General features: G+C 32.9%; 6 protein-coding genes and 1 long non-coding RNA gene across 12 annotated transcripts; 4 read left to right on the top strand and 3 right to left on the bottom strand.

Annotated features, from left to right (window-relative positions):
* The first annotated feature begins 69 nt into the window (after positions 1 to 69).
* Positions 70 to 1456, top strand: LOC107371056 (neuroguidin). The gene is made up of 3 exons (XM_015939012.3): positions 70 to 175; positions 253 to 640; positions 733 to 1456. Exons 1-3 carry the CDS (start codon positions 161 to 163, stop codon positions 1284 to 1286), a joined length of 957 nt encoding a protein of 318 aa, XP_015794498.1. The 5' UTR covers positions 70 to 160; the 3' UTR covers positions 1287 to 1456.
* A 335-nt stretch (positions 1457 to 1791) lies between these two features.
* Positions 1792 to 3542, top strand: LOC107371058 (uncharacterized). Of its 3 annotated transcripts, none has more exons than XR_016199732.1 (4): positions 1792 to 2054; positions 2185 to 2437; positions 2489 to 2878; positions 3117 to 3542. XR_016199732.1 is itself a non-coding variant. In XM_015939016.3 (4 exons), exons 1-4 carry the CDS (start codon positions 1910 to 1912, stop codon positions 3292 to 3294), a joined length of 648 nt encoding a protein of 215 aa, XP_015794502.1. In that variant the 5' UTR covers positions 1792 to 1909; the 3' UTR covers positions 3295 to 3542. The 3 variants fall into 3 exon arrangements, 2 of the variants coding, with proteins under 2 accessions (XP_015794502.1, XP_015794500.1); XM_015939016.3 differs by having other exon boundaries at positions 2495 to 2566; XM_015939014.3 differs by having other exon boundaries at positions 2489 to 2566.
* Positions 3543 to 3791: 249 nt separating this feature from the next.
* On the bottom strand, positions 3792 to 5457 carry LOC107371057 (serine/threonine-protein phosphatase PGAM5, mitochondrial). Its single transcript, XM_015939013.3, has 2 exons — positions 5219 to 5457; positions 3792 to 5112 (listed from the first exon to the last, which is right to left on the bottom strand). Exon 2 carries the CDS (start codon positions 5008 to 5010, stop codon positions 4126 to 4128), a length of 885 nt encoding a protein of 294 aa, XP_015794499.1. The 5' UTR covers positions 5011 to 5112; positions 5219 to 5457; the 3' UTR covers positions 3792 to 4125.
* Positions 5458 to 5505: 48 nt separating this feature from the next.
* Positions 5506 to 6111, top strand: LOC112539957 (uncharacterized). Its single transcript, XR_003083985.2, has 2 exons — positions 5506 to 5696; positions 5832 to 6111. It is a non-coding gene; the product is annotated as an uncharacterized LOC112539957 (long non-coding RNA).
* A 615-nt stretch (positions 6112 to 6726) lies between these two features.
* Positions 6727 to 10651, bottom strand: LOC107371051 (ATP-binding cassette sub-family G member 1-like). Its single transcript, XM_015939007.3, has 2 exons — positions 8559 to 10651; positions 6727 to 7710 (listed from the first exon to the last, which is right to left on the bottom strand). Exons 1-2 carry the CDS (start codon positions 10649 to 10651, stop codon positions 7371 to 7373), a joined length of 2433 nt encoding a protein of 810 aa, XP_015794493.1. The 3' UTR covers positions 6727 to 7370.
* A 795-nt stretch (positions 10652 to 11446) lies between these two features.
* Positions 11447 to 16686, top strand: LOC149093187 (splicing factor U2AF 50 kDa subunit-like). Of its 3 annotated transcripts, XM_089269001.1 has the most exons (6): positions 11447 to 11588; positions 11678 to 12082; positions 12163 to 12719; positions 12782 to 13703; positions 13780 to 14311; positions 14387 to 16686. In XM_089269001.1, the coding sequence occupies exons 2-3, from the start codon at positions 11804 to 11806 to the stop codon at positions 12172 to 12174; spliced, it is 291 nt and encodes a 96-aa protein (XP_089125127.1). In that variant the 5' UTR covers positions 11447 to 11588; positions 11678 to 11803; the 3' UTR covers positions 12175 to 12719; positions 12782 to 13703; positions 13780 to 14311; positions 14387 to 16686. The 3 variants fall into 3 exon arrangements, with proteins under 3 accessions (XP_089125127.1, XP_089125126.1, XP_089125125.1); XM_089269000.1 differs by lacking the exons at positions 11447 to 11588; positions 11678 to 12082 and having other exon boundaries at positions 12170 to 12719; positions 12782 to 12857; positions 12934 to 13703; XM_089268999.1 differs by lacking the exons at positions 11447 to 11588; positions 11678 to 12082 and having other exon boundaries at positions 12170 to 12719.
* Positions 16027 to 19190, bottom strand: LOC107371053 (glycogen synthase kinase 3 beta homolog shaggy). 2 transcript variants are annotated; one of them, XM_015939009.3, is made up of 7 exons: positions 18944 to 19190; positions 18325 to 18608; positions 17900 to 18141; positions 17730 to 17836; positions 17471 to 17664; positions 17206 to 17395; positions 16027 to 16685 (listed from the first exon to the last, which is right to left on the bottom strand). In XM_015939009.3, the coding sequence occupies exons 1-7, from the start codon at positions 18951 to 18953 to the stop codon at positions 16456 to 16458; spliced, it is 1257 nt and encodes a 418-aa protein (XP_015794495.1). In that variant the 5' UTR covers positions 18954 to 19190; the 3' UTR covers positions 16027 to 16455. The 2 variants fall into 2 exon arrangements, with proteins under 2 accessions (XP_015794495.1, XP_015794496.1); XM_015939010.3 differs by having other exon boundaries at positions 18331 to 18608.
* Between the last annotated feature and the right edge of the window lie 898 nt (positions 19191 to 20088).

The raw sequence follows: 20088 nt of genomic DNA, 5'->3' as shown, positions 1-20088 counted from the left end.
CGGGTTTATTTTGCTGCATGAATTTCCTACAAGCATCTCCATTAGAAACGCTCATCACATGGTTTTTTCTGAAAACTTTTAAGTCTAGTTGAACATATTTGTTGTGACTATTGTGACCTGTCTTTTTTTCTGTAATTGTTATTAATTGTTAAAAGTGGCCATGGCGTCACAAGAGGTAAGTTTTTCGTCATTTATATCCACTTTCTTTAAAGCATATTTAATCTTACCAATTTTTCTTTTTCAATAATTTAGGAAATCAACCTTTGTGCTGAATATTTTAAGGAAATAGCTGACAATACAGCTGTAGCTCGTAAATTCGTTGAAACTATAACAGCTAGAATTGAAAATGGTGATCTGGATATGAAACATGGGAATAATTTTTTGAATGCTCGTAATCAGCTGATGGCTGCTTACTTGACTAACTTAACTAGATTATTTCAAATCAAATCCTCTGGGTTGCAACTGGAAGGGAATCCTGTTGTAGATAGGTTAGTTGATCTTAGAGTTTACATTGAAAAAAGTCAGAAAATCTATAAAAAGATGAGTTACCAAATTGAGAAGATTTTATCTCTTGGTAAAAATGTAACCGATAAACAAAACAACCCACTCGCATTCAAGCCTGCACCACACAATTTATTAGGTAAGTTTTTGGACACAGTTGAACTTCAAATTACATTATATTGCAGGTTATATTTAGATTTTTGTTCTCACCGTTCCATTATTGTTTTTCAGATTTTGACGAAGATGAAGATGAAGAAGAAGACTATGAAAGTAATGATGAACAAAATAAATTGTCAAAATCGATAGGAACTAAAAAGAAAACCGGAAAATCGAACGTTTATATACCTCCTAAAGTTGCTGCCATGATGTATGACGATGATGAGTCTGCTGAAATAAGCAAACAAAAAGCTATTGAAAAAGCAAAGAAAAGAGCTCTGTCAAGTAACATTATTCAAGACTTACGACGAGAATATGATGAAGGTCCAGAAGAAATATCAACTGGCTCCATCAGGAAGAGGAAGATGGAAAAGAAATTGAATGAAATCAAAGAATATGAAGAAGACAACTTTATTCGTATCACAATGAGTAAAAAAGAGAAGGCTAAATTGAAACAACCTCTGACATCCGGTAAAAACCTTGGTGATGAGATTACTCAATTTGGTGATACTTCTTTCTTAACAGCAGGAACTAGCGGAGTTAATCTGAATCAGAAAACTAAATCTAAAAGCAAGCCAAAAAACAAATCAATCAAAAAGAAAAGAGGTAAAAGAAAATTCCGAAAATGATTTTAATCATTATCTCGACTCTCGATTAAAGTTTATTTACAAACCAAAACACTATTTGTAAATATTTACAAGTATTTTGCTATACTTTTTTGCAAATAAATCACGAAAAAATGCAATAAAGATTTGTAAATTGAAATTACTCTTTCAATGATCTTTAAACTGTCATCTAACCTCTGTGTCCATTATTTTAATCAATCTCTCAGTCAGAGATCAGACCAATCTGACCTGAGCAGTAAAACCAAAGATAACATCTGCTTTTTTAGGTTTAACAAAGTTACTTTTTTCAAAGACGTAAGTTTTTTTTCGGTCTCAAGCAGCTTATAAGGCGCCGCCAAAGACCTAACTTGGTCAAAGAAGCTGCTACTGCCATCTCCTGACTAATAAATTAGTTAAAAAGAAAGACTTGGTTTTTCAATGAATTTTCTTACTTCAATGATAAAATAGTCCCTATTTAGTTCTTTTGTCCGATAAGATGGCGCTTTCATCATGCCATAAGCAAAAATTTAGGAAAGAAGACTTTCTGGATCTTTTTTTGTGATTTTTTTTTATATTTTCGCAGCAATTTAGATTCACTTTTAAATCATTTTTGTTTACAGTGTATTTATAATTGTAAGAAGGTTAATATGGCTAAAAGTCACAAAGATTGGAATCTGGCGTGTAAAGTGTATATTGGTAATTTGAGTGAAAATACTTCTAGAGCTGAAGTGGAAAATGCATTTGCTTGGTATGGGCCTTTGAAAAATGTTTGGGTAGCAAGAAACCCTCCCGGTAAGATTGTTTTCACCTTTTTTATCCATACAATCTAATTAGTCAAATATAACACATTATTTTTTTAATTTACTACGTTGTTTCCTATCAACTCGTGCTAATCTATTTTTTGATTTATTGGCTTGATTAGGATTTGCTTTTGTTGAATTTGAGGATAGTAGAGATGCTGAAGATGCTTGTCGTGGACTGGATGGAACTAGAATCGGTCCCTCAAGGGTTAGAGTAGAAATGTCACATGGCAAGTCCAGACGTGGAGGTCCGCCTGGTGCCCGCCGTCGTGGTGGCGGTGGAGGTAGAGGCATTCCATTTGAAAGAGACGGCCATGACGCTAGAGATGGTAGAGAAATAAGAGAACGACGTGATCATGGAGCTGAACCTAAAAGGTAAAAATTTTATTAAATTGAACAAGACATCTAATTTTATCTCTTTTTCAGACGCAGAGAAGAACCATATCGTAAACCACGGTCTGTTAGTCGATCCCCATCAAGATCATTTTCCCGATCTCGATCAAGGTTTGTTCTTTGTCAGTTCTTAGCTTCTATCATCAGCATCCTCAGTCTTCAATCTACAATCTTCAAATTTCATCACCAGCCTTTTTGCTTCTCATCGCTTCAACATCATCTTTTAATGACTATTTTCAAAAGTAAAGAATTGTTATTCAAGAAAAGAAATATTAGTTTTTCAACCGCACTCTCAACGATCATCAACTGACTTCTAGTCAACTCAAACATTATTTCCTCATCCAATTTTATTGAGATTCATCGTTAGCTCAACTTTATATCAGCTTCACCAATTCACATCAGCATCCCTCTAATTGATGATAAGTATGGAATCAAAGGGCGAAAAAGGCCGCTTCTTTCACCCCTTTCCTGTTTCAACTGCTTACCCTCAACGATAATCAACTAGCATCTATCATCTATCATCTTTATACCTTTATCTCTGATCATCTGTTCATCTGTCCATATATTCATCTATTCATCTATCTCATCCACCACCTCAATGCCTAAGTGAACAGCTACATAATTTGTTATTCCTTCTACTCTTTTTTTCTGCCATCATCAGATCACCAGCAGTTAGACGTAAAGGAACAGCAAGACATGTTCGATCAATTTCGAGAGAACGACGACGATCTCCACCTCCTGGATCACCATCTCCTGTCTACCGATCACCGCGCTCCAATCGATCTCCACAATCACCAAGATCGCCAAGGTCTCCCCGGTCTCCGAGATCACGAATATGATTCTAATCAAATGTCAACATTTCGCGTCAATCTTCCCATTGTGCTACTTTCTCTTTCTTCTCAACTTCAATCAACCTGTGAATCCTTGATTGAATTTAGTAGAAATTTTTTTTTCTACTCAAATCACATTTAATCACAATTATGCTTATAATTACGATTAACCTTTTTTCATTTTTTCCTTCCATAGGTAAAGTCTCACTTTTCTGTTCATTTTAAATTGATCACGAATAAACATGATAAACACTCGACTATCATGCTGACATAAATGCTATAAGTATTACTAACCTTGACTTTGATCAGCAAAATCTTTATCGAAGGAAAATTGATTAGTGTCGAATATGTATTGCGATTATTGTATTTGTATCGCTATCGAAAGAGTACGATGTGACCAAAGAAAGACTCTTAAATACTAAATTTATAAGAACAATTATTTCTCTCTGGTGTTTACTTTCAACCGATTCATTTGATCAACTTAAAAAATAAGGATAAATACAAAATTTAATGAGTGGATCAAGGGGCAAAATTTAATTATTCAATTCAGCACATCTTGATTTGAAGATTCTCTTAAATCTAAGAATGACTCATTTCAAATAAAACATGGATTCAGTAGTATACATAAGAGAAAAGAAAATCAAAAAGATGATGAAGATGAAAGAAGAAAATATGCGAATGAGTGTGAATTTATATGAAGAGAAGCAACAGAATCTATAGTACAAAAGATAGGTATTTTCATGTGTTATATCATCATCATTAGATTATTGAATATGACTTTTGCTGGTATTTATAAGGTTTATTAGAAATTTCTTATAGCTCTAATCGCAACTGGTGCAACTAATTTGTGGTAAGCTTTCCTGAAGGAATAAAACCGCAATCACCAACAGTATAAACAGATACTCGACCGCTTGGACGAATGGCAATCCATGTCATACTACAATTGTGAAGAGAAAACCGTAACCATGCCTCTGGAGGTAATTGTAATGCTCTGCACACAAAATAACGAATGACATTTGCATGACAGACGAAAATTTCGTAACTGTCCTCTTTTTGATCAGGCTTTGCACGATAGAAATATCTTCGGAAGGCAGCCTCTATCCTTGGACCATCAGTGAAAGCTCTAAGATTATCTACTTCTTTGTAACTTGAAGGCTCCGGGACGATAGGTAAACCTTCGCGAAGCAAGTCACTACTAGAAACAGGAATATCGGGCAATTCTTTACTGATTATCTGAGCTGTTTGTTTGGCTCGGGTCATTGTTGACTGAACAATTTGAGAATAGGGAAGATTAAGTTCCTTCAATCGTTGAGCAGCAAAATAAGCCTGTTGACGGCCAAGATCTGTTAAGGTTCTTTCTTCATCTGTTTTACCGTTGAGAGCATATTGACCATGACGTATGAATAATAAATGTCGACTTGCTATGACTTTGGCTTTCTGTAATTTTTCTTTAGAAGCATTTTTATCACCATCTGCACGAAATTTACCTTCCAATGTCTTCATTAATGTATCAGATTGCCTACGATCCCAATTGAAGTCCCATTTATGTGAGACTGGAGGCTCGTAAAAATATCTTGGATTATTTATATAATGATCATAGAATGCTGATGCTTTGATGAATGCTTTATCCTCATCTCCACCCATAATAGCCCACACAGCGGCTCCAGCACCCGCTAATCCGATCCCGAGAAGTAACTTACGGGATCCTTTTAACAGAGAGCTCATTTTAGATTATTAATAAACAAAAGAAATGGAAATGGTAGAGAGCTTGAGGTTCACCGGAATGGTTGTAATGGTTGTCCCAAACAGCTAGCACTTTTAACTATTCTGGGTTATATAGACGAATGAAGTCTTGAGTAAGATTTTGGTACAATAAAAGAGAGCAAATTTAAAAGAAATAATTAACAAGGTTAATCAACACAATTGCTAGTACCTTGTTGAATTTCAAGGGTATTTTGATGGTCACATGGCAACACTTTATACTCCAAATTTAACCCAGCAGATTTAAGATTAAATTAAAAAATACGGAAGATTTAGGGATCCGATTCTCAACTACAGTCACCTTTAAATCAAATAAATTATTACTGAGGTAATTAATTCACCGCAAACATGTTAATTAATAAGGGAAACATTTCGATGAAATTTTAGTGGTTTACAAGAAAAACAGGGACCATTTCGTAATAAAAAGATGCTTAATGCAATAAAAATTTTACGATTTTCTTTCCAATTGATGTCATTGATCAAAATAAATTGATAATCATAGCTTTTTAAAACACATTATCAGTTCATTGATTTTATTTTTAATTTCTTCCAAGAATACAATAGCTATCAACCTTACTTTCAGTGCCGATAATTCAGAGAAATTAAAGAAGTTAATAATGAGGTTAACTAACTGTCGTTAAGCGATCAAAGTAAGTAAAGTATGCTTCATCAATTACCTGTGCCGCCACTATATGGCACCACCTTTCAATGTTGTGATTTCTGTTTTAATTTTTTGATTGAGTTAAGTCTGCTAATTTTTCTTTTATTTGTGATTTTTGCAACAGTTAAATACTCTGTAATTGTTCTTTGAAACTAATCTAACAATTTCACCAAATGAATTAATTTCCTTTTTGATCTTAAAACAATGAGTGAACACAAGAAAAAGATTGAAATATAACTCATCACTTCAATGATTGGACACTCTGAGATTGGAAATCCTTCATCGATAGGCGAATCTGTCTGAAAGATTTACACTTGTTATTTTACATCATGTGAAGAAATGATCAACTGACTTTCCTGAAGTAAACTTCATTTTCTGAATAAAGAAATAATATTTGAATTCAAGCCAAAAATTGAATATGGATAAACTTGAAGTGTAATAATTCAGAAACAGCTATGAAGCAAAATAATTTTGAAATAATTTTATCTAACTTGTAAACCAAAAGAAAAGTTCAACTCATCGGATTAATTTAATAACTTTTTTATTTAACTATCTAACTTTTGAAACTCTATAAGAGTAATGACAATATCTAAATCCAACACAGTCAAGTCCTCAACTCCCTCTTATGCTCCAAATTTTTATCTCAATATTTCAATTGTTACTTTAAAATTTCATGCTGAACTTTGGATCTTGAATCTAGTCTATCTTTTTGGATTTGCTGTATCTTTATCGAATTATATCGTAAAAGCACAGCCTGTTAGTCGATCTCCGTCAAGATCGATTTCTCCGATAAAGATTTGTTCGTTATCAGTTCCTAGCTTTGGGTCATTATTTGTTGTTTTCTAGCCGTTGCATGCTCTCACAAATTATCAAGTTAGCCAATTAAAATAATCCTTAAAAGTTATCTCTTTATCCACGTTTGTGTAATAATACTTCACTTGGCCTAGTTCAGCAATTAAACAATAACAACGACAAAAGTCAATGCATTTGCAATTTTTACATGTAAATCAACAATTAGATGCATACTCAAAAACATTAATATTTGTTTTTATTGATGAAGGAAATTAAACCAATTTAATGAGCAATCACATCATATATGATCTATGAAAATTTATGCATAAATCTAAATTGTTTAGTAAATAATCGATTCCAAGCAAATTGAGAAACTATTTAGGTTATCAAATAAACATAATTCCGTGATATAACTTACAAATTGGGAGTAAATTTTGCAATAATTAGTTAATCCTAAAATTATCGGAAAATAGGTTAAATAAATAGCTTCTATAATAGTGATTTGCTCAGTCAATTAAATTCTTGCTTCAATTTTATGCCTTAGTAGGAATCAATACACAATCAATATGCATCAAGTATATAATTAGCAACAAGCTTTCAAGCAATCCTTCCTTCTCGATTGATTATTATTATCGAGATAATCTTGTAAATTAAAATTTGACTTTCAAAATCAATTTTCCAATATTTTTTCTGATAATACTTGATCTGAGCGAATCACAGTAATATATATTAAATCAAGAACTTTTAGTCCAGATCGGAGTATCCAAGCTTTTTACACGCCAATATATTAAGTTATGAGCGACTAACAAATTAGTGATAAATCTATTCGTGAGGAATGGTCAACATCTAGAACAACTAGTTATTTTGGTCATTATTTTTGCAGATTGCCTCTCCACTTGAGAATGTAATAAGTAAGAACACGTCCAATAACAAGAGTTATTATGAGTGCATAAATGGATCTAGAAAAATGGGAATCATCTAAATCATAATAGGCCATTGCTCCTGATTGATTCTCCTCATTGAACCAACGTCCACCAATACCATGTAAGATATTACGAGTCAAGTCACTGGTTTGATTTTTTAGTCTTAAATCTTCTGGTTCATCATTACTTTCAGCAAGCGCAAATCGAGCCATCCTGAACATTGTATTCAAGAAAAATCCCAACTGATTACGGGCATTGACCATTGCTCGAGTTAGCTTCGGGTCACATCTATAGACAAGAAACAGGAAAAAGGCAATTGTGGATAAACTGACATTATTATTGAAAGATGATTCCAAGCTAATCTTATTGATTAATTGCACTAATCATGATGAGAATCATAACAATAGATAATAATGTTTCATTGCTGTTTCAAGGGCTGTCACATTTAATTTCAATGGAAATAATAGATTCTATTTTCTCATTACAATTAATGCAATAATAGCAATGAAAATAATATGGCCATTAGTACTATTCGGGCAAATTAAAATTGATAATTAAATAATTTTATATTTTCAAGACAGTTACAATTAGGTTAATAATTATGATTGACCTTATTCTTGAGTCTCGTAACCAACTACAGACATACTAGCTTTATGGCATAAAATATTGTTTAATGGTTAGAAGTTTCATTTTCTCTGTTCATTTTATATTTATCACGGAAGAATGATTAACTATTGACTATCATGCAGATTTTAAATCATATAACTAGCATTGACCGTGAATTTAATTGCCATAGCTCTTATAACAGTTGAATAATAAATTAATGTCAAAAATATAAGTAACTAAGACAGGTACAGAAAATTATGAAATGACTAATTTGCATTCAGCACAGCAATTTCAGTTTTCAAAGGTAGACGAATAATCTGGTAAATTACATTTTAAATCATAACAGAAATCGATTTTACTACCTGTGCTAGAACTCAGATGAGGGCCAATTTGGTTATAATCAAAAAAGGGGAAAATTGTTTAAAATACTTAAATAGTAAATAAAAATTTGCAAGCTCAAGCACCTAATGAAGTTATATCAACAGGATTTTTATTAGATTTGAACAATATATCAATAAATAATTATTTACCTGTTAAAACCAAATAGCGCAGTTATAAATCCTTCAAAACCAAATCGTAAATATGAACAATAAGAAGCATAACGGAAAATAATTGGCATTGCCTTTTGACGAATAAAGAAACCAGAGAAAAGTATCAGTGGAACTGTAGTATTTGGAGCTGTAAACACCGAGGCGACAATATTATTCATGAGGAAAGCACCACACATAATCCCATGAGTTTGTGCGACTATAGAGACAAGGAAATAGACTAGAAGAGTATCGAAATACCTGGGCCAGGGCTGATTAGTGAAAAAGAATTGTAGCGTCACAACAACCAAGTTGGTTCCCATGATGAATGGTACTTCGGCTAATCCCTTAGCCATGTAATATGAGCTTGTCTTGTACCAGCCGTTGTACCTTTCTTTAGCAAATATTTTAATCTCCATTGGAATAGCAACAGCCATTGGCATTAGATTAGCAAGACAAGAGTAAAGTAATAAGAAGTACAATGATCCAATGTTATCCTGAGTTGATCTTATTTGCTCCTCTATGGCGTCTTTAGCTTCATCTATGTGATCCAAGTCAGCCTTATCCCTTATATCTGGTGTACAGCCATCGTAAACGCCGATACCTCTGTAAAGTGTTCCAAGTGTTATTGCTATGTTAAAAGCAAACACGAAACGTAATACACCTAATAAGGGATCACGAACCATTACCAAGAATTGTCTTGATAAAAGGATTAAAAAGTGTTGAGTAAATGGAGCAACTGGACGAACACGACATGCATTTAGTGATGTGAAATCTTCTGGTTCTTCAATTGGTGATGATTTGGTCACATCTCCGCCTTGTGAATTGATTAATGGTAGTGAACGAGCTAACCAGGTTGGACCAAAATTTGAATCGTTTTGATTATTGTCCACATTGGCTGCCATTGAGTGTATAACCTCAGATCCATAATCACCTGATGCTACTTCAACAAGCAAATCAGCTGGATTATAAAATTGTGAACAGTTAATGTTGTGCTGACTCAGTGCTGCAACAACACCATCAGGTGAACCCTCGTAAATAAATTTACCAATCCGGGATAACATGTAAACCTTGTGGAACATGTTGAACACCTTTGCCGAGGGCTGATGAATGGTCATAACAATGGCAATGGGTGATGATGAGGTTAAATTGGACAACATTTCCATTAATTGATAACACGTTGATGAATCCAAGCCAGATGTTGGCTCATCCATGATCAATATATCCGGATGAGAAACCAATTCCTGAGCAATGGACACTCGCTTCAATTGGCCTCCACTGATTCGATCGATTTTCGTGTCGGCACAAGTATCTAGGTTAAGCTGGCGAAGTATTGATTCAACAATATTCATGTGATCAGTTTTGTTCAAGTTTGTTTTAACGCCATTTATGGTACGTGAATGTTGAAGCTCTGAAGCATAAATCAAAGCTTCCCGGACAGTTAACAAGCCATACAGATGATCATGTTGCGGAATGAACGCAATGGATATTTTGTCACGACCAACACACCTTATTTTACCCTCTAAACCCTTTATCCTCATTCCAGCGATGCACTCAAGTAAAGTAGATTTACCAGCACCACTTGGACCCATAAGAGCAGTCAACATGCCACTAGAAAATGATCCCTGTACTGATCGTAAGATGGTCCGTGAATCTGTAGTATACTTAATCCCACGTACTTTGTTGATTACCTTTTCAAAAGTGGACATTTTTACACGATAAGTCAATTGGTTCCAAGAGATTGTAAAGCTCTTCGTTTCTTCCATCGGAACTTCAATAATTCTTGAATGATTTTTTTGTTGATGATCACTGGTATCATTGGCTGGTCCATTAATTGAACCATCAGTCAAACCCTTGCCCGTTGTCACCTTCAAAGCGTCAAATATTCTTGGTGAGGTCATCTTATTATTTTCACGCTCATTAATAATATTATTCCTTTCAACTTGACCAATTTCGTCTTTTTTCTCTTCGTTCACTTCACAGTTAATATCAGATTCAATGTCTCCCTCACCAGATGAATCAATTTCTTCCTTTGCGTCCAGAGTTTCAATTTTGGTCAACGTATTGTCGACTGATTCAGAAACAATACTTGTCATAATTGTTCAAATGTACTGATCAGTGTCACTGTTTCATTTCCACCTAAAAAATAATCAGAAGGTAATTTTTAAAGTTGTTTAGGAAAAGTTTCTTTTATTCAAAAATCGATTCCCTAAATTATTTTTCTTCCTTACTCAACGTACTTTCTTTTGTTGATCAACTCAAATTTTATTTTATTTGGTTCAACTAAGTTTTCATTTGTCATGATCAAGTTCAAAAGAAGACAAAAAATAGTCATTAAATTGATGAAAAAGAAGGGAAATCAAGAATCGCATTCATTCTTGTTTACCTTTTTATTAATACATATTCCATGGCTTATTCCGAGTTTCGATCAACTTGTATTTTTGATTCTCTTTTTAAGACAACATTCAAAGAATCACGATTTAAACCAAAGACGTTCAAAGCTACCATTGAAATGATTGATTAATAATGATCAACTTAAATCTTCTCATCAATGTTTTCCCATCATGCATGTACATCATGTATTAGCTCAATGCTTTTTCTTTCGTTTCCAATCGAAACGAAAGTCTTTTCTTTTTAAAGTTCAAGAGCAACATTGAAAATCAACCGATTCAGAATTACATTTAACCCTTTCTCAAGACAATCTTTAAAATTTATTGGTCTGGAGATGTTGAAACTAATTGTTTTTTACCCAAAATTTCCCATAACTGTAATGGTAAGCCAACAACTGACTAATCAATCATCATTGAGGATAGATTCAAAATAAACTCAAAGACGTTAATTATTCGGATTATTGATTAAAGCGATGAAACCTATTAATAGCAAGCTTTGCTGAGAACAATCCAGATGGGATGATTTTTGACTTTAATTAAACGCATCAATTATCATCTACTTTATCGGACTTGAATTTACCATGAATCGTTAAGCCTTTTCGGATTAATTAAAGTAACCTGATTCTTAGCTGTATTATAATATGTAAGTTTGATTAATAAAATATCATTTAAATCTCGATATATCGATATCCCAACCATAATGACCTTAAATATTTGTCTTGTTGATTTTAGCTGATTTATCACATCGATTTTGCTATAAGTGACTTGCATCCCAGTAATGATACAATTTTCAAGTAAACCCAAACTTAACCTAAACTCGAGGGCGAAGTCCGAGTATTTCATCTCATAACTTTGAGAATGTGGACTGTAAGTGGACCATTGGCCCAACCCGGCGCAGCATTGGCAGCTCCAGTTCAAATTCAAGTTCCAGGTCTTCAAGTGGTTTCCACTGGTCTTGGTCAACCCACTGAAGTTCTTTGTTTGATGAATATGGTTACTGCTCAAGAATTATCTGATGATGAAGAATATGATGATATTCTTAAAGATATCGAAGAAGAATGTTCCAAATATGGTGTTGTTAGGTCTATCGAAATACCAAGACCCATTCCAGGTGTCGAAATACCAGGTGTTGGTAAAGTAAGTAAAATTTTTCATCTTCTAAATGAATAATGTGTAAAAATGTTAAAAAATTTTTTTCTTTCGTTTGTCGAATTTAGTACGATACCTGAATGTCAAAGAGCACTACAAGTTTTGACTGGACGCAAATTTTCGGACAGAGTAGTGGTCACATCTCCTTAACGTATGTGCCATACCATCGGATGAAATTAAAATAACTTTTGACCAGAAGATAAACCAATCAAAAAAAACACGCTCCATTGAATCATCAAAAATGTACACAAAATTTCATCGAAACCACAAAACTATCTTGATTTAGCACATTTTTTACCATCTTTTGCTTATTCACCAAGAATGCTCCACTTAAAGATCCAAGCAGAAACTATATCTTGCCAAAGAATCATATTAGTGTTTGATTTCGAAATTTGAAGTTGGTTTTGCAGCACCAAGAATAGATGATGTTAATCACTGGTGAACAAGTCTTAGGCTCCTATGAGTGTTTCATCTACCAATTGCATTACTATGAATGAATCCCGTTGAGTTGCTAGGGAGAACAAGATTTATGAATTTTACCTTCTTTCTGTCTTTTATTCAATTCGTAATTAAAATCTTAAAACAAGGCCTTCATGTAACTATATTTAAGTTGATTCGTAAATCGGTAAGTAATAATTTATTAATAGTAATTAGACATCTATTAATCCTTCAATCTTTTCATTTCAGATAAAACTTGCAATTGAAAGATGATGATGATGCATAATTTAATTGGAAAGGCAGTTTAAGTCAAAATTATCATTTGGTAGGCACAATATTGCATCTAATTTCAGCCTAACTGAAAATTTCAACTATTAAATCATAATTATTATTAAATTTAGCTTTCATGGCTAAGATAATTAATCCAAGATGAACCTAAAAGGCTACAACTCTGAAGGTTGCTTTTTAACCAATTGAATCCTATTAAAATCCTGTAAAATTGCTGCTTTAACCACGTCTATCTGATTTCAATTGAGACGATCGACTGGAAACAAACTGCTCTTTTCCTGGAATCCTTTAGTAACATGGTAAACCGACCAAATCAGTGGACCTACAGAAAGACGGAAAGAGTCTTTGGTCAACATGAAATATTACAATTAACTTTTGACAGCAACTGATCACTGTTGACCAACTCAATTTAAATCCAATAATGTGTTGACATTAGATGAGAGTTACAAAATAGCCTGAAAAGTGTCCAATTAGTTTTGAAATGCGATAAATGATTAAAGTAAAAGTCAAAACAATAAGCTTGAAAACGTTACATTTTACTGCAACAATGGACTTCATCTATTAATACTTTTGGTCAGTCAAGTAGATCAAATTTTCAGATTTCAAAATATTTATCCCAAATATAATGAAGCAAACTCATTTACTTGAAATGTAAATTGTTAAAAAGGAAGCAAAAAAGCATTCTTTTTATGGGCACCAATAAGCGTTATTTTTGAATGCTTCATCTCTAACTTGCAATTGCAATTAACAATAAGCTTAATTAATATTGAAAAAAATGAAAAATTAGCTTATTGTCGCAATTTCACTTCGGCCTACTTCCTTGGACAATACAGTTGGCCACACTTGCCATTTGACTACTTGTGGTAAAGATTGAATGTATCAGGTCAGTATCAGAATATTAAGTTACAATTAGATTTCAACTTTTATTGTATTCCAACTGAAATGATGATTATTTTTAGGTTAATTAAAAGATTGACTTCAAGTCAACCAGAAATGGGTGGTCAAGATGGGCGAGACAACAGAGTTAGCTTGATATCTCCATTTAAAAAGGAAACTTTCACTACCAGTTTGATTCTTTAACGTCTCAACTGTTTAAAACAAATCATCACCTATGATACAAATAAAAGTGAATACATTTAAAGTAAACGGTAAAATGGTATTTTTTAATCAGTGATTAACTCCAACATTTATCCACAATTTTCATACAATTATTTACAACAAATCTCCAAATTTAAACAGTTAATAAATTTTGTCAAGTTTAGTATCAAATACAACCATGAAGCTTCAATTGAACATTAACCATGGATCTATATTTATGTTAACAGTGATGCTGTTAATAAGTAATCTAGGTTACAGCAATGGCCATTTCCATGGACTTCACCATCGACGAAAAGTTGAATTTGCCAAAAAAATTGGTTTAGTGCTTTTCCTTGCAGCCAAGAATAAGAAACTGATTCTTCCCTTACCATTGCCTTTACCATTGCCAATACCGTAAGTCTCTTTAAATTTACCAAATTAATCATCTTAAATTTTCCAGATTGTAACCGTTTCCTTCAATCATTCCAGAATCTTCAAGAGTTATCAACCTGTGATTCATGACCCATTACTTTTCAAACATCAAGCCATCAAACATCACATTGGTAGCCATTTAGCTGGAGCCACTGGATTGGGTTGATTCATCTATTGCAGCCTATTTTAATTATAATCAATGCAAGCTAATTTGGAAGCAAATTGTACGTCTGTATCATAATTTATAAGCTAAATATTTCTCAAGACTTGACTACTCGACATTGCTGGAAGTTGATCAATGTAAACCTTTTATTCATAAAAAATTCTTTGAATGTCCAATTATGAGTCAATTGGATCATGTTTGGTCAATGTCTTATTGTTCATTGGATAAACTAAACTATGAAAATAGAAAAAAATTGTCAAAAAAGTTGAATTTTCCGATTAAAAAATCAAGTGAATTGAATGTTTTTGTCACAAAACTGTTGTATTTAAATTAGAAATTAGCGTTTTACAGTTTAACCGAATGATTCTTCTATTTAGTAAACAAAGAGTCCAATTACAGTCTTACAATTTACTTTATATTGATAATAATTAAATCAATTGTAAATAAATTAAGGTTTAGTTTGCGATTGAGTTGGTGATCGTTACTATCTTTATTAAGATAGATTATGTTGAGTGAATGGGATTGATATAAGGATGGGTTTATCAGCTCAAAATCATGGCCTTTTGTTTTTCATCGAAACAATCCCAATGAATCCATCAAATTGTGTGTTATTAATAACAGTAATTATAACAATAATAAAGATAATAATAATAGTAATAATAATAATCATAATAGTAATAATATTAAAGTGATCAACCTGCAGATTTGTGGACACAAAATGGACGTTCAACTCATATGAAGGAAAACAAATGATTTAAACAAATCATCAGTCTCAACAAACTCGACTTTTGGTATTTGATTTTTTCTTCTATTATTGTCATCAGAATTGTTGATTTCGGTAAATTGTTAAAGGAAATCATCCAAAATAAAGGATAAACGGTAAAAAGGTGACTTTTTGTATTCATAATTAAACATGACATCTTGATTGTTGGCAGTTTCATTCACAAGCTGGTCTCATTAATCAATATTTGTTGTTTTCTCGTGTATGTTTAAAGCTTTCAAATTACTGTAAAGTCCTTTCCAATTAGTCAATTTGATGACATTTTGCATGACTTTATAAATAATTAGACAAAAAAAGAGTGATTAACATAATTTTTTGTTTACCAATGTTAATCTGATTCTTGCGTATGACTTCAAGTTTTACCTAAATTCACAATTTCAGTTAAAATCTCCACTTTTTGATGTTGATGATGATCGGGATGAAGAAAGATGATGAGAAATTATTATGGTGATGATGATGATGTTAATGAAGGGTAAGCGATGAGTACAATGTTCAAGGGACTAGACTAGAGTATAATCAATTAATGGACAGTAAACTAATCATCAGCAACCGATGAAAATCTCATCAATAATTACGGTTACCCTATTAAAAGCAGCCCAAGAACAATTGTAACGACATTTGCAGAGATTAATATTAATCAATCAAGATTCGTTTGGGGTTTTCCGATTCAACATGTATTTTCAAAGTTATAATATGCAATTTCATGCATAAGGTGAGTGAGTGTCATAAGTATAATATATATATAAGTGTATGTATAATTATCTACAGAATCGGCTGTTCCTTGCTCTTTAATTAAGTTATTATAATTATATCTTCGTCAAGCCGTTAGATTTTTTTTCATTGTTTTTGTAAATTTAGTGTAACGCAACAGAGGAGAGAAAGAGAGAAAGGGAAGGCGAAAAAAAGAGACAGAAAGAGAAATAGGAAGAAAAAAAGGGCAGAGAGAAAAAAGGAGATTAAAATGCGTGCAAAGGCATTTTATCAAATTTCGGATCATTATTTTAATTACTCGTTGGCACCCAAAGCGTTATTACCAATGTGGGAATTTATATCTTGATTCCTTGTATATATTTGTTGCTGATGGTAACAATGGTGATGACGAATGATGATTGATGATGAAATTGATGAGAAAGATGATGAAAACTGGTGGTGATAGTGATAGTGATAGTGGTTTTATGATAATTATGATGATTTTGAGGAAGCATCACCACTGGGATTTAGTTCTTGAGAGCTTGTACTGGTGGGTATGTTAGTCATAACTGTGGATACACTACTTGAGTCGTTTGATGTGATTTCCGCATTGCTTGAGGATGTCGACATGGTTGAACCAGAAGTTGACACTGGTAGACCACCAGTCCCTCGTACATGGGGAGGTATGAGTTTTGAATTCAGCGAAGGCTGAATTTTCAATTCTGAAATAAAGTAAGGTATTAATCTAATTTTTTACTTGCCAATTTGTATACATAGAAAATTTTAAGGACAAGTAAGAAAACAAAGAAAAGGGAAAACAAATCGGAGAAAGAAGGAAAAGAGAGAATTTAAAAAACGCGAATTGGAAGATAAGTATAAGGAGAGAAAGGAAAAGATGGTGGAAAGAAAAAAGCGAAAAGTAAAAAAACTTGAATGAAAGCAAAGGCTTAGCAAATCCAATTATGAAAAGAGTCTCTAATAATTAATGATAAATAATAATTCATTCATTCTCTAATAAATACATCACTGAATGAGAGGGTAAAGGAAATAAGAATGAAAATTTACAAATAATGATATCGATGAGAAGTGCCATATTAAATCAATTTATACTAAGAAAGGTAAACTAAAAGTCTAATTTATAAATATAGAAATTAATCAACATGAAAAAAAGCACAGGCAACAAGGTAATATAGAAAGACAGGTCAGGATGTAACAATTCAATTTATAACTAAAGTTTCATACCATGTTCAGTAAAATTGAAAAGCGGGGGTAAGTCACCAGATTTAGGGTAGTGTCTGAAATTAGGATCTCGTATTTCATCAAAAAAGTGATGAGCACAAGCTTGTAAAGGCGTTATCCGTTGCGAAGGTGTATACTCTAGTAATTTGGAAACTAGATCGATTGCATCGGGTGGTGTTCGAACTCTGAAAACCTAAAAAACGAAACGAAATAAACGATCAGTAAGGGGCAAATTTTAGAGTAGAAATAGATTAAATAGAAAATCTACCTTTTGCCAAGGATGAGCTTTAATCTGAGGAAATCTGAATTCTGTATAATTGCGATTCATCTCCTTTATCTGCTCTTTCGTCGGAGTGCCAAGGACTTTGATTATCTCAACAAGCTGGTCAACACCAGAGTCGCCTGGAAAAATAGGCTGCCCAAGGAGCAATTCAGCTAATACACAGCCAGCAGACCAAACGTCTTAACAAAATGAAAAAAACGCAATTAAAATTTGAAAGGTCAAAACAGAATACTCAAGTACTTACCTATCATAGTTGTGTAATCTGTAGCACCGAATATCAGCTCCGGAGCTCGATAATAGCGAGAACAAATGTAGGAAACATTTGGTTCACCAACGACAAGATGTTTTGCACTAGAAAAATGTAGAGATTATAGATTAAGAAAATGTGCAAAGCTAGGTTAAAGATTTTCTTACCTTCCAAAATCACATAGCTTCAATACACCAGTCTCTGGATGTAAAAGCAGGTTTTGTGGTTTAATATCGCGATGACAAATTCCTAAAGAATGGATGTATGCTAAACTTCTGAATAGTTGATACATGTACAGCTTAATGAGTGACATGTCTATATGGACCTTCTGTTTACTGTGATGCCTTGCAACTCGATAAACCGTTTCAGGGATGTATTCTAAAACCAAATTTAAATAAATTTCGTCTTTCTAAAAGTGTCAAGAGAGTGGAATAGTAAAAATAAGGAATTAAAATAAGTAAGCAATGCAGGAAATCATTATGGTCAATTTTTCCAAAAACACTTGGTTAAATGCATTTTAGGAACAATATAATGATTCAAATCAAAATAAAATAGCGTATTAAAAACTAAAAAGGAACTAATACTAGTATACCTTTACCTTGTCCCCAGATGTATAAAAGAAGTATTTTAATTTCACGATATTACAATGGTCCAGTCTACGCATAATTTGAAGCTCTCTATTTTTGAACCTCTTGTCTTGTAACACTTTTTTTATGGCTATCATTTCGCCAGTATCGGCGAGTTTTGCCGAATACACAACACCAAACGAGCCATTGCCAATTATCTTTGAATTTGTATATGTAATAGATACAGGTCGCTCAGGTCCTTGGCCTGGAGTTGCGAGAACAGTATTAACATCTTTCTCATTTGCTTTACCTGGAAAATTCATAGAGAAAAGAGGAAAAAGAGAGAAAATGGGAAGAGAGAGAAAGAAGGAGAAGAAGGAGAAGAAAGAGAGAGAGATATATATGTATATATATAGAGAGCAAAGGAAGAGATAGAGAGCAAGAAAGACAAATAGAAAGAAAAAGGAAGAAAAGACGAGCAGAAAGGGGGAGAGAGGCCAAGTAGAGGTAGAATAGGTCGCAAAGAAAAAAGATTGATTAGTGAATGAATTAAGCGATTATTTTAAATTAAGATGGTTCAGAGGAAATCTGTGAACATCTTAATAAGTACAAATTAACAAAACTAATTTAGCAAAAAGGACTAACCATCCGCCATTTTGGTGAGGCTGAGCCTGGCTGCTCGCTGATGGTTTGATGGCTGATTGACTCTTAAGACTCAGAAATCAGGTTTCAACTAGGTATTTGGTTAAAATTAATCTTCACAAGATGCACAGGTAATAACATAATTCAAGAAATCACCACATTAATCAATTTTATCCAATACTCTAACTCCAAATAAATTAAATTTGATGAAAAGCTGTTGAGACAATTTGATACTCTGTCTGCAAGCGCAAGTCGGTTATTGAAGAATCGGGTAGAGCATCCGTGAATGGTTAAAAATGGTTACTCTATGACAATATATCCAATAGAGTTAACAGAGGTCGACACTTTTGCATAAATTGCAAATTGCTAACTTAAAACGACAAGTGAAATTTTTTACCATTTCCTTGGATGATTTTTTAATTTTCAATTTTTATTCGTTTAATTGGATTAAATCAATATTGGGAATAAATAAAGTCAAATGTGAAAATCAACATTTAAATATACCCCCAACTGCGTAGATAACATACATCAGCAGTCATACATGCTAGTCAAAATGTGATATCAACAAATAAACTAATTTAAAGTTAAAAGCTGCTTTGACCGATCGGACCATAACCAAATAAAGGAACATCTCAACAATTCTTAATCTACACCAATCACAGACTAAAAAGATACAAGAGAAATGTGAAATGGAGATCTCTTTGGAATATAGTTCTTCTTTTGAATTAACAATCCAACATGAACCACAAAAGTCTGTAAATTGTATAATGAAGCCTGTTGTCGGTGATACAGTTAATCTGGAAAATTATCGTGAAACTATACTTACAGTGTTCCAATTGAATTGAAAAAGAGAAAGAGAAAGAACAAGATAGCGGAGAAAAAGGGAAAATAATCAGCAGGTTAATTTAAAGACAATTTCCGGACAAATTATTATTTATCAGCAACTTGATGAAACAATCTTACCAAGCCAGGAATGGAGAAAGTTGTCACATCCGTATAAAGAATCATAAACTACAACCAACCTCTATAAAGAGAATTGCCCAAAAATAAAAATATATTTTTGCGAGAATAAAGTTGCTCATCAATTTACATTTTCTCATCCTGATAATGCTGATAAAGTTCCGTTTCATGATAAAAATATAAAAATG

The sequence above is a fragment of the Tetranychus urticae genome, chromosome 3 (assembly GCF_039701765.1).
Source record: "Tetranychus urticae isolate SD_2017Ah chromosome 3, NJAU_TeUrti_SD_1.0, whole genome shotgun sequence".
Lineage (NCBI taxonomy): Eukaryota > Metazoa > Arthropoda > Arachnida > Trombidiformes > Tetranychidae > Tetranychus > Tetranychus urticae.
Note: the sequence above shows the minus strand (reverse complement) of the source record. Positions and strands in the feature narration are given on the sequence as shown.

Excerpts from the sequence above, each read along its gene's own strand:
- LOC107371056 (XM_015939012.3), top strand. Across the intron at positions 641-732 it reads TGCACCACACAATTTATTAG|ATTTTGACGAAGATGAAGAT; the intron begins GTAAGTTTTTGG and ends ATTGTTTTTCAG.
- LOC107371058 (XM_015939014.3), top strand. The coding sequence starts at position 1,910 with ATGGCTAAAAGTCACAAAGATTGGAATCTGGCGTGTAAAGTGTATATT. Across the intron at positions 2,438-2,488 it reads CATGGAGCTGAACCTAAAAG|ACGCAGAGAAGAACCATATC; the intron begins GTAAAAATTTTA and ends TCTCTTTTTCAG. Across the intron at positions 2,567-3,116 it reads TTTTCCCGATCTCGATCAAG|ATCACCAGCAGTTAGACGTA; the intron begins GTTTGTTCTTTG and ends TGCCATCATCAG.
- LOC107371057 (XM_015939013.3), bottom strand. The coding sequence starts at position 5,010 with ATGAGCTCTCTGTTAAAAGGATCCCGTAAGTTACTTCTCGGGATCGGA.
- LOC107371051 (XM_015939007.3), bottom strand. The coding sequence starts at position 10,651 with ATGACAAGTATTGTTTCTGAATCAGTCGACAATACGTTGACCAAAATT. Across the intron at positions 7,711-8,558 it reads GCGCTATTTGGTTTTAACAG|ATGTGACCCGAAGCTAACTC; the intron begins GTAAATAATTAT and ends TCTTGTCTATAG.
- LOC149093187 (XM_089269000.1), top strand. The coding sequence starts at position 14,097 with ATGAAGCTTCAATTGAACATTAACCATGGATCTATATTTATGTTAACA. Across the intron at positions 14,312-14,386 it reads CCTTTACCATTGCCAATACC|AATCTTCAAGAGTTATCAAC; the intron begins GTAAGTCTCTTT and ends CAATCATTCCAG.
- LOC107371053 (XM_015939009.3), bottom strand. Across the intron at positions 18,142-18,324 it reads CATCTGGGGACAAGGTAAAG|AAAGACGAAATTTATTTAAA; the intron begins GTATACTAGTAT and ends TGACACTTTTAG. Across the intron at positions 17,665-17,729 it reads AGATTACACAACTATGATAG|ACGTTTGGTCTGCTGGCTGT; the intron begins GTAAGTACTTGA and ends CATTTTGTTAAG.